Below are 16,581 nucleotides of genomic sequence, written 5' to 3'. Positions count from 1 at the left end.
CCACTACAATAAATCAAACACATAATGCAAGTAGTCTTTGAACATGAGCACATGTACACAATTTTGTGCAATGTCAAGCCGCGCCAACCAAACCCTACCTAGCCGCGAAAAATAAACATTCACCAAACCGCAGAAATCACACCGCAAAATGCGGTGCGGTTTTGGCTCACCGAATCAGACCGTGCGGTTTGATTTTATAGGAAAACCGCATATGCGATTCGGCATATTAAAAATGGCAAAAACCGGCCAAACCGAACCATGTACACCCCTACAAGGAACGCTTTCTCGTCCTCTAGACCCCATTTCCATGCCCCCTTTTTGAGTAGGTCAATAAGTGGACTAGCTATGGTAACATACCCCTTAATGACCTTCATGTAATAACCAGTTAACCCCAAAAATCCTCTAAGTTGTTTCAAGTTGGAGGGAGTTTGCCATACCTGCATTGGTTAATTTGGTTCAACTATCCTTGGGTCAGGTTCCACCCTTTCATTAGAGACAATATGCCCCGAATAATCACTAGTCACTTGAAAAATAGTAAATTTGCTTAGTTTCACACACAGATGATTTTGTTGTAAAATGTGGAGGACTTGTCTGAGATGTTGGGAGTGTTCTTCTCTAGTCTTGCTATAGATGAGTATGTCATCAAAAAAATACTGCCACATATTTCCTCAAAAGGGGTCTAAAAATCTCATTCATGAGAGCCTTGAAAATAGATGGGGTATTAATGAGCCCTAAGGGCATGACTAAGAACTCATAATGGCCTCAAAGTGTTCTAAAAAGTTGTCTTGCAAACATCCCTCCTTTGTACTCTGATCTAGTGGTACTCGGATATGAGGTCCAATTTTGAGAAGATGGTCCCCCATGTGGTTCGTCAATAGTGGGTATTGGAAATTTGTCAGTAATAGTGACTGAGTTTAATGCCCTATAATCTACACAGAACCTCCAAGATCTATCCTTCTTCTTAAGAAGCAAAACAGGTGAAGAGAAGGGACTAGTGCTAGGCTAGATTATCCATTGATTCAACATGTCCTATACTCTTCTCAATCTTAGCCTTTTGGAAATGGGGATACCTATAGGGCCTTACATTCTGCTCTTGGTTCAATGCGATGTGATCATTAATTTGCCTAAATTGTGGTAATCCTTGAGGTTCTTGAAATACCATGTGGTATTGCCTAATAAGGTTTGGCAACCCCCCTACAATTCTCTCTAGTTGAGCTTCCTAGAGTTCAGTGTCTTCAATCCTCAAGCAAAACATTTCTAAAATTTCACCGTAGTGTTCCAGTTTCTGGAGTTGCTTCCTACTAAGAGGTTGTTCTTGGGTTTTAACTCCTTGCAGCTGTACCTTTGTACCTGCCCACATAAACCTTAAGAGTCGAAACCCTAAAGTTCACCTTGATATCTCCCAACATTTCTAGCCGTTGGATTCCCAATATTAGGTTAGCACCTTTAATAGGTAGTACATAGATATTGAGGGTGGTAAACCTTAGAGTTGAAACCCTAAAGTTCACCTTGATATCTCCCAACATTTCTAGCCACTAGATTCCCAATATTAGGTCAGCACCTTTAATAGGTAGTGCGTAGTACATAGAAATTGAGGGTGGAAGTCATCTGCTGAATCTGCAAGGGAACCTGCACACAATTGTGTTCACAATGTAGATGATCTCCATTGCCAATAAAACTTTAAAGGACTTGCACCTTTCCACTATCAACCCCAATCTTGTAGTTGTGTGATCAAGCATGAAGTTGTAGGTGCTGCCACAATCTACCAGAATTTGTGTGAGATGTCCATTAACTGATCCTGCTAGCCTGATGGTCTTTGAACTATGTTGCCCCTCTAGGGCATGGGTAACTGATTTCAGGGGTGAGATTAGAGGGCATGTCCATATTAGGTTCATGTGCATTCTCAATGTCTTGTTCCTCTTCATCCAACTCCCCCCCCCCCCCCCCCCCCCTTCAAGAACAAATATTTGGCTTTACATTTGTGCTAGGCATATACTTGTCATCCCAATTGTAATACAACCATTTTTCCCATTTAACCTTCATTTCTTCAAGAGTAAGCCTTTTGATTGGTAAGGAATTGGTCCTTATAGGTTGAGATAATGGGGTTGATTTAGTAGTTAGAAGTGGGGATCCCAGAATAGAAGCATTGGTAGTGGTCATGGCCCAAACAAGTGGTATTCTAGGGGGCTTAAACTTAACTTGTCCTCATGGAGCCTAGCCAGGCCAAATGCCAATGTAAGAGTAGTGGATTGATGGGACACCAGCTCTCTTTGAATCTCAGGTTTTAACCCAGCCATAAAACAGCTTGTAAGGGAATCAGTAGGCAACCCCACAACTTTAGTCGATAAGGCCTCAAACTTAGCCTGATAGTCCAGCACACTATGTGTTTGCACAAATTTTGACAGAGCACCCCTAGGATCATCAAAAGCAGTAGGTCCAAATTGGGTTATAACTGAGGTCTCAAATTCAGCCCAGGTACCCAACTGGCAGCTGAGCCATCCATGTGGAAAGAAAACAAATCTAACTTCAATTCTTCAAGTATAGCATAGAAGTTGAAGTAATTATGAATTTTAAAGACCCACTCTGAGGGATCATGGCAATCAAACTGAGGACACTCCACCCGTATGAATCAAGGAATTCCTGGTTGTGCAAGGTTGCTAATCTCAGTCTGTTGGAGGACAAATGAGATCCCATTTGGGGTGGGAATCACGGGGGTTTCTAGAATAGGCCCTCAAGAAGTTGTACCAGGTCCAGCAGTGTGCAAGCTAGGGTTCAGATCTGGGGTGGAATTGGATGGTTGAGGGCCATGTGCCATGCAGTTGAAGAGCAACGCAAAGCTCTCTAGAGCCTGCATTTGTAACTGCATGACTCTGTTATCGATGGTGGCCTGGAGAGATTGAACTTCCACCAAAACTCGGGTTTCAATGTTAGCTTGCAAAGATTGCACCTCCACCAAGATTGAACTTTGTATTTCCACACATTGCAATTGAACCTTCTCCATGATCAGATCTGAATGTTTGTTCACCTTGGTCATCTTAGACCGCACACCCTCTGCCATGGTGTCACTAATCAATGCTGCATTGGGCTCTCAACGAAAGCAACAGATGATAGGAATTCACTGTAAGGATAGTGATCACCCTCTTGAATTATAGAGAAGAGAGGAAAATAGGAAGAGGAGAGGGAATTCTCTTGGAATCTTCATTCATGCCTTTCTCATTACATCAATTCGATGTTATACCCCCTTATACATTGGTGCCAACTGATCACATGTGCATTCCCACTGCCATGTACCACTTTCTGTTATTTTCACTTGAGCGTACAATTATTACAGATTGTATAGTAATTACTTGAGAACACAAACAAACAAGCCTCAGGTTTAGTCTTCCATCCCTGCACCTCAAGTTGCAGCCATAGTCCTTCATCTTTTCTGCTAATCCTGCAACCTAGCTGGGATCTTCTTGTTGCTCCTGCTTCTTCTCACTGCAATTGGCTGCTAGCCATCTTCCTAAGCTGCTCGATCCTCTGAAGCTAGATCAAGCTGGCTGCTATCAAAGAGTGACAACTGCATGTGCTGAAGCAGGTGTGGAAATGCATGGTTAAAAATAAGGCATATGGCTAGGGCAAAGGGTCAAAAAAGAAGAGCAACACCTGTCTAGCTGTTTCCCATTGTCCATAAATAGGCCTTCACCATTCATTTTTCCAGCACAAGCAAGTGAAGACTGATCGGCTCTTAAGGGAGAAGAGTGTTACTAAGAGATAGTGCTGAGACAATTAGAAGGAAAGTGAGGAAGAAGCTGAAGGAATAGGGAACTGCTGCTGGAAAGCCTGAAGAAGTTGGGGTCTACCCTAAGGTAAGTGCATGGTTAAGGTGCTTACATATTGGCATTGTACATAACTTGATTTATGGAAGCTTGTTATGCATTACACTATAATATGCATAGATATTGTGAGCATGTTGCATAATAATGTTAAGTAGGCTTTGGCATGTGAATTTGATGCCATGCATGTGTGATCCCCGGGATTGTGGAATGAGACGGAAGGCTAGGGTGAGTCTATGGCCCCTTGTGCTATATGAGGATGATGCTACAAAGAGTGGACTATGGGAATTAACCTACGGGTGCATCCTGGTGGAAAGTGGCTTTTAGAACCTAGTAGCTGCCTAATTGAGTGAGCATTTTGTGAATGCATTGTTATACCACAACTTCCTGAGATGATATCCACATGCATTGCATTATATCATGTCAGACCTTGCAAAGGATAGGGAAGAAGATCAGTCCAAGGCTGGATGAAGGAAAAGATGTTGCATAATGCTTAGTATGTCATTTGAATTGCTATGTAGTGCTATGTAGCATACTAATGTTGTCCTCAATGAATCCATAATCAATCATGAAAAGTATATGATCTTTAGTTGCCCTTTTACCCTCAGGGTTGCTTTGCTATAATACTTATGAGAATGCATTGTTTATGAAATTGTGAATGGTCTTGGACAATGTGGAATCTAAGCGTTGACAATGGCAGGCAGGAAGGGAAATAGTTGACTGAAGACCAACTATAGGTAGGTGCATCAATTGACAATTGATTGTAGCATTGACTGTGGGATGTAGAATCCAATGAGGATCGGCTGTGACAAGGGACAACCAATTGTTGCTTAGAAGGTCTACTATCAAGAGGGATAATCTATTATGGGTGGGTCGAAGCCCACTGAAATATGCTGACGTATTAGAAGAGCCAACTATGGACATCAACTGAAGGCTCTATGGGGCCAAAAATGAGAAGGAACATTCACTTTGATGGGAGTTCTGCACACACAAGCAACTAGGTAAGTTATCTTACTTACCTGGTAATGACTCAACACATCTGCCACAGACCAAGAAATAGTATCCAGGGAGTTGTGACTCAGCTTGCTCTGTGGGATATGGTAGGTCATAACCACACTAAAGCATGGCAAGGTAAGGCATTGAGATGGCATAACTGAGGACAGCAAATAGGTACACAAAGAGTCCATGATATATGTTTAGGATACAAATGCAAGAATAATTAATATCTTAGGCTTAAGTTCAGTATTCTCTGTTCCATACTCAGCAGAATTCAAACACAAATGGTAACTGAGTGACTAAACTAGTAGGCAAATTAATGCCTCGCTCATAACTAAGAAAACATTTCATTTACATTATTTGAAGCCCAGTTCTCTTAAAATAAATCTTAAATATGCGTTATTAAATAAAATTAAAATCCCAAACTAGAAACTGAACATTTGTACCTGACGAAGTTGATCTTCCTTTATGTTGAAATGCAGATTACCAACATAAAGCCTCCTAGCTCCCCCAGAATAGGGACCTATATGCCCACCTGTTGTCACAGCTGTAGACGTAGTAGACTGAACTAGATTTTTTTCAGCTTCTGAAGGTTTAACCATCACAGGCTGACCAAGCAGTGGCTGGCCACAGAGTGCTATTGCCATAGGGACCGACATTACATCAAAAAATTCAATATACCTGCAAAGAAGATACATCAATATCCAAGAAACAGACTATAAATAATGTAAAGACAAGTATACAACTTGACTTCATAGGTAGAAAGGGACAAGATACAACATTCAATAAGTAGATTGAGCCACCATGGCTTCACAAAATGCCATTGCACAATTTACCAAAAAAGGAAAGAAATTTGCATGTATACAATTTAATAAATATAAGCCTACGAGCAGTTTCTTTTTTGTTAATGAAACTATCTAGTGTAATCCTTAAATTAAAAAAAGATGCCAAACAAGTCAAGAAAGATCATTTTAGTGCATATTTATAAGAATAAAGAAGATGCTCAAAGTTGTGAAAATTATGGAGGGATCAAGCCAATGAGCCATACTATGAAACTTTGGGAGAGGAAAGCTAAGCAAAAGTTACAAAAAGAAATTAAGGTCTTTGCAACCTAATTTCGTTTTATGTCTAGTAAGTTAACAACGGAAGCTGTCTACTTATCAGTACAACTAATTGACTGCTCAAGAAATAGACAAAAAGATTTTAGATATGGTATTTATAGACTTTAAAAAAACATATGACAGAATCCTTCTAGAACTCTTGTTCAAAGTGTTAGAAAATGAAGGAATCTGGATGGTTTATAGACAGGTTAATAAGACAGGTTAATAGGACATGTATAATCAAGCAAAAACATGTATTATGACTTGTGCAGAGTGCAGAAAATATTAAGGTTTTTGCAATTACATACATCAAGGATCTACATTGATCCCTTACCTCTTTGCTTGTGTGATCGATGAACTCACAAAATACATAAAAGAAAAACTGTCATAGCTTATGCTATTTTCAGATGATATTGTCTTAGTCAATGAGATGACAGAAGTGAAAAATAAATTTAAATTATGGAGAAACGCCCCAAAATCCAAAGTTTTTAAATGAAGTAGGTTGAAAACTTAGTATGTGAAAGGTAAGTTTAGTAAAAAAAAAAAGCTGTAGATAATATTGTTGTGAGACATGGAGATCAAGTTATCTGGAAAAGAAAAGGTCGATGTTGATATATTCGATCAATTGTTCAAAAAGAAAAAGAGATTATGGAGGATGTTACTTATAGAATAAAGACATGTTGGTTAAAGTGAAACAGCATCTAGCATTTTATGCAATCGTAAAATCCCTTTAAAGCTACAAGGGGGATTTTATCAAGCTATAAGACCATATTTGTTATATGGCTCAAAATATTGGGCAATTAAATGCCAACATGTGTGAAATATGAGCATAGCTAAGATGAAAAAATTATTGTGGGTATGTGGTCATACAAGAAAAAATAAAAGAACAAATGGGATTATACATGAAAAGGTTTAACTAGTGCCTATTAAATATAAGATGCAAAAATCATGATTAAGATAATTTGGACATGTGAAAAGATGACAAATAGCAGCACCTGTGAAGCAAGTGGAGGAAATTTATAGCAAAAAAGGGAGGAAGACCAAAAATACTTGGTGGAGAACCCTTAGACATGATATATGATATAATGGCCTTACAAAAGATGTGGTCGTCGATAAAGATGGTCAAAGGTCTAGAATTCATTTAACTAACCCCAACTAGTGGGGATTTAAGGCTTATGTTGGTGTTGTTGGAAGGCTACAACAGAACACTCCATGGTATGAGAAATGAAATATTGAAGTATTGGGGAAGCAAACAATTTCAACTTGACATATCATTCAAATATCTAAGCAAATCCTATCATGAAAACACCACCAAAGATGGGATTGGCTACATGGATTCTAGCTCCCTAATCATCTTTATCCATGACTAAGCAAATCTAATCACTCCCACAAATTGTCCTATCAATTTCTTTCCACATATGTTCCATGAACAATCTAAAATTGCATAAATATTATATGTATAGTTTGTTGAAATCTTTCTCCATGAGGACCATAAAGGCACTCACAATGCCTTCCAAATAGAAAAGGCAAGAAAAAGGAGATAGAGAACAAATTTTAAACAACATAACATTTTTATAAAAGCTCAAAGAATCCCATCCACCCACCCCAAATTATTATTAAAAGAAAAAGAACCAGAAGGAAAAAAAAAAAATAGAAGATAAAAGGAAAGAAAACCATGAGTTACATTTTGTAGCGGTAGGAGTCAAGAAAATGCAAGGTGTCATCATCTATCTACCAAATCATCAGATTTCACATCCCAGAAGTCTGTTAGCCCTTGATTACTTTACAACTCAGCAAGTAAACTTCTTCAATGTAATTAACGTAGGATTTCACTCTTACTCCTCTATTATAACATATTCTGCTTTTGCTTTTGAAGAAAAAAATGTACAGCCATCTGATCTCACAACCATTATACGATAACAATTCTCCACTCAGTAACAATCCATCCAAAATATAAATGAAAATGAAAATAAGTGAATTTATAGGTTTCAATAAAAAATGAAACTTACCCGACCCCCTTTGACCTCCTTGAATTCCGGTCCATTATAAGGCGGACATCTCGCACCTAAAATAGCAATTAAGAGGTATTAGAAATACCACAGACAAAAACAACTGTTTCTCCACCAAAGGTACCATACATCTCAAAGGTTACAGGACCACAAGAGGCAGCATATGTAACTAGGCATGCATGGAGGAAGAATTGGTCTGCAATAGATGGCTTCGGTTTGTTGGTAAAATTTTACAAGTTGTATCCTAAATGATCTTATGCCATAAAATCAACATGAGAAGGGGAAGCAATATGGTTCCATTTAGATCTAGACCCATTTCAATGTTTCTCTGTAATATATAAAAGTTCCAGTTGCATAAACAAATAGTGCAGATAAACTTTGTCAGATTCTGGGGTTCTATCTGGTTTTACCAGTACATAAGATGATAATAACCATCTCATTCATTCAAACTTCAAATCCATTACAAACTACAGTATATAAATTGAATAGGAATTATTTCTAAAGTCGTACACAAACAAGAGAACTCTGATAGGCTACACCTACAACAGGTCTGAATTATAAACAAATAACCAAAAATAAGACTAGAGCAAATGAGGTGTTAGATCAGTCTAATATTACCAGGCAAATGAGAGTTACAGCTATCCAACTATAAATGTTTTTCATCTATCATTTCCACTCAGATACTCACTTCGAATGATATTTCAATACTGCACAGATTGTCCATAGATTTACTCCTAGTTGAATAAAAAACAAGTATTCACCTTGCCAGCTCTTGAGAAGAATTCATACACGTCTCTTTCATCTGCCTTCAAAGATATCTGTTAAAATTGGAAATAACATACACGTCAAAAAAGAACAAGTGACAGACAAAATTTATGGTAGCCTAGCTAGCAGTTCAATTACCTGATAAGCAAAAACAGTTCGCTGATCTCGTTCAGGATCAGCCTCTGGTTCAGCCACTTCTTCCTTTTTATCTTTTTGGCGCCTACGAAGGAATAAATTTTCAAATATCATCTCAACTTGATTAATCATAAACAAAGGCAACAGATTTAGTTAAAAAAAAGGTGAGGAAAAGAGTAGAACACTACAAGCAAAGATATATATATATATATATAATATGCATTTGCTTCCTTCAAATAACAGAAGCTAGCATAAAGTTCCTCAAGTTATTGAGCATAGAAGAGGAAAAAATGAACAAAGAACAATCCCAAAAGGGCAGCAAATTTTCTCCAGAGGGTGCATAATGAATGGCCGAACCCATCTAACATAACCCTGCAGGGAATTGCACCAAGTTAAATTGATGGGACCAATGTATTCAGTTGAGAAATTATAAACATCTTATAACAAATTTAATGAGAACCAACCTGAGAAATAAGTAAAAGAAACTGGAACATGTGGACCAAGTACTGAATTATATAATCCAACTTCAGGCAATGAATATAGTAACAGATTTGTTCCCTTCTAAAAACAACCTAATCTTCAACAGGCACCAGATCATGGGATCACACAAATGGCACTGTTGAAGGAGGACATTATTAGTTGACAGCATAACGGTGTGGAAGTTTATTTTCAATGAATAAGAGATGCGTTTTTAGCAAGTAGTAAGAAAGCCAGAACATAACAGATGTAAAACAAAAAAACATCACTCCACACAATTGATTTACTACCATCATGGTAGCTCAGCTTAAACTGCAATATGTGTTAAACAGTGAAAGCAAATCAAGATAATGAATCACAAAACATAAAGGGCTAATTACGCACCCCCCCCCCCCCCACCCCAACCCCTGCCAAAAAAAACACATTTGACCATATTTTCAATTATGGAATACCTTCCAAATTTTTTCAAAAGCCACCACCACTTCTGTTAGTTGTTTCAATTTTATAATTGGTCAAGATCCATCAAGTTTCTCTATTAAAAAGTTGGCTTGTTTTGCCCATGTGTTAGAGTGTCATCCGTCTCCCTCGCTTTTCTATCTCTACACAGCTGCAAAGGAGTCGTCCATACCAGCCATCAGTGGAGATCACCTCCAGAACCAGATAGAGCAGTATGGAGGAGCAATCCAAGTCCACACTCAAAAACCCATTTCACGGACGCAGCATTGCCATGAGGGCAATGGCTCATGAAACCAAGAAAACAACTAAAATAGAAGCAAATTGAAACCCACAAACCCATAAAGTCTTCTATGTTTCTCTCTCCTCCCATTAACCTTTGTCTTCTCCTAAGGCTAATTCTTGTATTCTGCCACAACATATATTCTCCCACACCGATCTAAACCCTCCAATCCCTACCCAACCATCCTTGTCCAAGCCAACACCGCACACCTTCAAAATGTCTGTTTAGATGCTCAGTGGCTCAGCACCATCCAAAGTGTTGTCCTCCAGGGGAACTGTCAGCAACATCTTGTCGATTACGAGTAGGAAGCAGCCTCAAGAATGCCACTCAAGATCAGCCCTTTGAAGTTTGATCCCTTCTTTGGTTCAGAATTATGGATCAACAACATTCCCTCACATGCAGAAGCGAGAGATTGTCGCTGAGAATTTTCCATTTCCCATCATTGGTTCTCAGCTCGATAATGCTGTCGAACAAAGACCATTCAACAAGTCATTGCCGTTGATGGGAAGCTCATCAGAGGAGGAGATGGAAATAGCAGAGAAGGGCCTTATTTACACCCATCACTGAGAACCTCCCAGCCGCAACTTCTGCCATTTCAACAACCTTCTTGCTCCTTGGATTCTTTTACACCCGTCACTGAAAGGTGAAGGTTTTGTTAGAGAACCATTCTTAATCTTAATTTTATCAAATTGAAGTAAGGTACATGAAGGACAAATCAGGAAACAACAATGGGGCTCATCTGAAAAGAAAAGCAACATCATTCTTCCAGCTAGCTTTGATCTTCAGATTGAATCCTCAAGCCCTTTCCTCTGATTCTTGCTCCAACAACATACGGTCGGCCTCCTCTCTGGTCTTCTCAAATATGGCAAGGTATGCAAGTTCGGTGGTATTCTAACAGTGAGTGTGAGCAGGTTTGCTGGTGCATTAGAGGGAGAGAGAGAGAGAGACCTCACATATAAAGGGGTTATGCAAATGAAGGGGATGACATGGACTAGACAAGTCAGCTTTAATGTAGGAACTTGACAGAACTTAACGGGTTATAAAATTGAAGCAACTAGCAAAGGAGGTGATCATTACTGAAAAAATTAAAAATGCATTCTAAAATTGAAAACATGGTCAAAGGGGAGTATTTTTTTGGTAATTAGCCAACAGAAAATTTGTAGAGCACATCTGGACAAAAAAAACAACTTAAATTTACATCTAAAGCAACTGACAGAAAGTGCAACAACAAAAAGGTAAGTCTGAGAAGCAACTTTTGCTTCAACACTGCAATATAAAATCACAAAGTAATGAAAAGATGAAATTAATTTCCCAGTAATTGATGGTTAAAGACTTCACCAATTTTAATTTTTTAGAGCTCTAATAAAACAAAGCACATAGAGAATGACGTGGTTAGGAAAAACAGGAATCTAAGACTAAGTTTAAAAATTAGATAACCACACCCCTCTCCAGAATTTCTAGTAACAAAAAGAACATGAACATGAAATGCCTAGTGCAAGGTTAAAACAAAGAATTCTATTTAAGAAAGAAACTGCTTGTCAAAGAAAGCCCACTAAAAATACTAAATTTCTCCAGAAACATTTGCACTAAATTGAAATTTCTTTCAGGACATTGGTCACAGAATAAAAAGGCCTTCAGATGGGATCAAATTTAAACTTTGTAACAGGACCTTTATTGGAGGCAACTATTGTATCAAGAAACCTGTAATTTAGTAATATGCAATCAGACATGTTTAGAATATTGTTTCACATCCCGCAAAGGAATTATGGCCAATCTTGTAGCCAACATAACAATGATATTCCACAAGCATTGGAAGATGAAGTGCTTCTGTTATGTAAAGCCCCATCACTCCCTCACCAGCATTTCTGCAACAGAAAATAAAATTAAGCTACTAAGTTAAGAGGTTGGGACTAATAAAATCATAAAAATGATATCACCATGACATCACTCCAGTTAGGACCTCTAATACCAAACCCCCTGATCTTGCCATTACGACACAAAAGACCGCTCTCACAAATATGCGAGTCATGTAATCTAATACTCAATATTCAGATCTTTTAAGGCTTCGGCAGTCCAGGTAATCATATAAAACACGGATAACCTATTTTAAGGAAATTGTGCGTAGATATAAGTGAATTACCTTCCTAAAAATGATGTGCTTCCACTTGGAAGCAGAAGTTTTTTTCTGCCAATTAAAGTCACAGAAGGGGGTTTAGAACAAATAAACTCAAAAGTCATGGGAGAAAAAGAATTAAATTCTCAGAGGCTGTGAGCCCAAGTAGTTGGAAAAGGATTTCATTGAGCTGAGTTGAGGGGGGAAAAAAAAGGAAAAGAAAAGAAACAAGCACTCCATTCAGAAGGGAAATCAAGGACTAAAAAAAAAAAACTGACGGATAGGAGCTGTTTTATCCATAGAATGATACACATAGCAAACATATTAACTCCAAAGATCCAAACTTGAAAGATAATTATACATGTGTAAAGTCAAATGCTACTTCTCACAGCAAAACATACTGATACCTACAAGATAACAAATAAAGATATTACTTTTATGTGATTGGGATTCTTTTTAATTTTATCTTAATGTATTTGAGTTTTTTAGGACTTTTAATAGGTTAAGTGGTAAATTTTAAGTGGGATTAAATGACTGTAATGGATACAATTAGTTTTATAAGAGTTCTGGTTGTCTTGGGATCAAGCCTATAAATATGGCTAATTGGTGTAACCCACAATTATGATTGAAAGATTGAATGAAGTTGGTTATTTGAAAATACTTAGCCTCTCCCCTCCCCTCCCCTCTCCTTCCCCCTGGGTTTCTTCATCCTCTCTTTCTTACCCTGGGTTTCTTTATCAAAAGTGAACCAGATGATAAAGCTCCATATGAAGACCTAAGTGGACATATACTTCAGAATTAAGCATTGAAAAAATTGCACAAGGCAGTGTCTAATGCAGTATAGTTGCGTTGCCAGTCAAAAAAATAAATAAATGACACCCCTCTTCTATTAGTCTTTATAGTATTCACACTTTTTTGCGACTCCGGAATATGATGACAGTAATTTGCATCAAAAAAGATAATATATGAAATTCTAAACTTCCGCTTCCTCAATCCAAGTGATCCCAAGCGACAAAATAATATAAATTGTAGATCATGCTATATGCTACAATATTATAATTGGTAGCATATCAAATTTAGTGCTGATAAAATGTGCTTGTGCAAACATTAATCCAGCACTCACAGCTTCATAACCTAAAGGAATTACAGTGACATGCAGACATATAATCTCCCCTCCCCGAAGGGGAGAAAAAAGACAGAAGAATACATCACCAAAAATACTTCTCACAACTATAAATGGGTTGATCATTCAAGAAAATAATATGTGGCTATCACTTTCTGGCAATGAAACTCATATTGTCTTCCTATATATAGACTAGCTCATGTCTGTATGAGCAGAACTAGGATAGACATCAAGAATATCCAGATTAATTCTAGATATTAACGATAATGAATTGTAGTATCCAAAAGAAACAAGACTGAATTTACGCAATTTGCACAATGCAAAACAATAAGAAAAGGCAATAAAATCAAAGTACAATAAGAATAACCAGACTATAATTGGAAAGGCACATATTCCTCTAGATGTTCAGAAAGGAATCTAAAGTTTGTCAATGATCAATTAGTTGGCAATGTTATTTACCTAGGCATGAATATGTTCTTCCTTTATATACATCCCCAATCATACTTCTTAATCATATCACAGGCAACATAAAATTACATGCAGATCCATTATCTTTCAAACAATCATGCAGATATTACCCAGTACACCTTTAGAGCAGTTGCATGTACAAATAAGCTTGTAAAAAGATCTCTAAACTTCATAACCCACAGTCAGGACTCAGGAATGAGTGGAAGAGTGGTTGGAGACTACAGACTTCTCAGAATATGCTGTGCACTCCAAATAGATAAATTTAGTCCAGAAATATGTATTTTCAATGTTATAAATTTACATAACTGTGTTATCAGCTCATACAATAATTACACACAGTTATAAGCTCAATTAGTGCAATAAATTCAAGTCAATGTGCCAAAATTGTCAACAAAATTACACAAAATTGTCAGTCGAGAGCATAATCTAATTAATTGATTTCCCACAAGGTTCCATCTAATAGTCTACATAGAAAACAGGAATCTTCATATAGGTTTCACAAATCTAATTGTGTAATATAAATCAACAGTTCAATTTGATGTTCACAAATTTTAAATTAAAAGACGAAAATATGCAATACCTGCTTTCACGGTCAGGTTCTTTATGCTCCCCCCTTTCCCTATGCTCCATATCCCGACTCCTCTCTCTGTAGGGCTCTTCCTGATGCCTTTCAGAATGACTTCTACTTCGACGTGATTGCTCTCGCTCTCTATCAACTTCCTTCTCATAGTTACGATTACGCTCTCTCCTACTCCTTTCACGATCCCTCTCTCTATCTCTGTCTTGATCTCGATCCTTGTCTCTGCCTTTGTCTACATCTCTGTCTCGGTCTTGATCCTGGTTCCGGCCTCTGTCCTTCCCATTCCTCTCCTCTCTGTCCCTATCTCTATACTCCCGACTACTTCTGGGTCTCTCACTGCCATTCCTCTCACCACTTCTTGGAGTAGAACGGTGTCGTCTTGATGAGCTCCTCTCCTTGTCATGATCACGAGACTCTTCTCTAGACTTTGAGCGCTTTAAGCGGTAGTCCAAATCACCATCATCCTTGTCACTTTGGTGCTTCAAACGCCGAGTATGTTCTTTGAATTCATGTATAAGTGGTTCTTCACCACCATTTCCTGCTCCCTTTGATTTCTGGGCTTCCAGATTTTCTACTTCCTTCTCTAAATAATCATATTCATCAAAATCCATTCAGCAATATCTGATTGAAACAACTCCAAATTCTTCAGAGCACCTTTTCAACCACTGGGATCTGCAAAATATGTTAGCAATCCATTGAGCAATAACATGAAATTTGAGCTTTGAACAAGGCATGCTCGCAATAAAATTTTGAAATGAACTTAAATAAAATGAAGAAGGCATGATCCCCATATTATTAGCCGTGAATTTTCACCGAAACAGGAATACGTACAATTATACACCAGTTATTACTTATCAAAGAATATATTCTACACCACATTTAATATTTTTTATACGCTTTTATTGTGTGAAACCCTTGCAAAGAAAGCTTAACGCGAAATAATTCTCATAGAAACAAATATTGCTTTAAATCCAAAGGGTAACACTAAACATGGAAAATTCAAGCGGAATAAACCGAACTAACCACGCTTGCCGGAGTATAACTAAGTCAAATGACGAAACAGTGCTTCATTCACAAGAACAACAAAGAAACAGAAGGGGAGCAGAAATGAAAATAGACGGCATCACTATTTTCGATGTTTCGAAACCCTAATGTAAGCAACCAACTAAAAGCATCTCGACATAGCCAATATTCATAGCGAAACCACTTTCAAACTGAGTGAAGTGAAGAATTAGGGATTTTTTTTCCTAGGATTTCCCGAGATTTACCCCTGGAATGACGGCGCCGGCAATGAGACTGAAATGTGCGGCGGGAAGGTGCGTCAACAGAGTTTGTCCAGGTTTGCAAGTGTTCGTGGCACTTAGGGTGGTGTTATTTATACGGACCGAGATTTTTGACCCGAAATTAATAATCGGGCGGATATTTAGATATCATATCATGAGTTGAATTGGATGAATTAAATTCACGTAATTTTATCTATTTTTTTATTATAAAACATTATCTTACTTATATATAGACCACTTTTTTTTCTTTATTAAGTAGATAAATAGATTGTATTTTTAATTGTATAAAAAGATAATAATAGATTGAATATTGATCAATATTTCTCTCCTTTTCATTAAAACATTATCTTACTTATATATAGACCACTTTTTTTTTATTAAGTAGATAAATAGATTGTATTTTTAATTATATAAAAAGATAATAATAGATTGAATATTGATAAATATTTCTCTTCTTCTTCATTTCTTATACTTGATTTGAGAGTATTCAAAAAAGTCAAAATTACCAAATTATCTCTAAAGAATAATAAGTCGTAATAAGTCATGTGTCTCTATTGTCAAGTAACATGAAAACAACATGTGATCCTTATCTCGTCTATATCCAAATCTAAGAGATTAATTTGAATCTATTTCTCAAATCTTAATCTTAAAAACTCATTTCAAATATAATAGATTTATCTAAATTTAAATTCAAATAAAATATCTTATTATTCGATAATAGTTAAAATCAGAATTCTTTGAGAAAATATTGAAGAAAATCTTAAGGATCCAAACAAATTTAAAAAATAACTCTAAATATATCATCTTATGTAGTCTATATAAAGGGGATCTCTATAAGTAAAATCAGCTAACTACAACCTTATTATTAATTTTTCTAAGTGTCATTACTAATTTAAGAGTCAAAAACTATATTAAGGGAACAAACCCCTCATATTCTTATAGGTGTTCATCCCAAGGTAAAGCTATGATGATCGATAC

At 37.1% G+C, this 16,581-nt stretch overlaps 1 protein-coding gene across 2 annotated transcripts in view; it reads right to left on the bottom strand.

Annotated features, from left to right (window-relative positions):
- Positions 1-15,725, bottom strand: part of LOC127801421 (uncharacterized) — a 46,884-nt gene extending 31,159 nt beyond the window's left edge. Inside the window, exons 1-6 of one of the 2 annotated variants that reach the window (XM_052336572.1) lie at positions 15,589-15,725; positions 14,321-14,992; positions 8,827-8,908; positions 8,685-8,741; positions 7,924-7,979; positions 5,261-5,495 (exon numbers count right to left, since the gene is read on the bottom strand). In XM_052336572.1, the coding sequence (XP_052192532.1) occupies positions 5,261-5,495; positions 7,924-7,979; positions 8,685-8,741; positions 8,827-8,908; positions 14,321-14,931 (1,041 nt within the window). In that variant the 5' untranslated portion in view covers positions 14,932-14,992; positions 15,589-15,725. Of the gene's footprint in view, positions 1-5,260; positions 5,496-7,923; positions 7,980-8,684; positions 8,742-8,826; positions 9,196-9,287; positions 9,440-14,320; positions 14,993-15,588 lie in introns of those variants that run through there. The other variant, XM_052336573.1, reaches the window with a different exon arrangement.
- Positions 15,726-16,581: the final 856 nt, after the last annotated feature.

Source organism: Diospyros lotus, chromosome 5, assembly GCF_014633365.1.
Source record: "Diospyros lotus cultivar Yz01 chromosome 5, ASM1463336v1, whole genome shotgun sequence".
Taxonomy (NCBI): Eukaryota; Viridiplantae; Streptophyta; class Magnoliopsida; order Ericales; family Ebenaceae; genus Diospyros; species Diospyros lotus.
The sequence above is the reverse complement of the archived record's forward strand: the minus strand, read 5'-3'. Positions and strand labels throughout refer to the sequence as shown.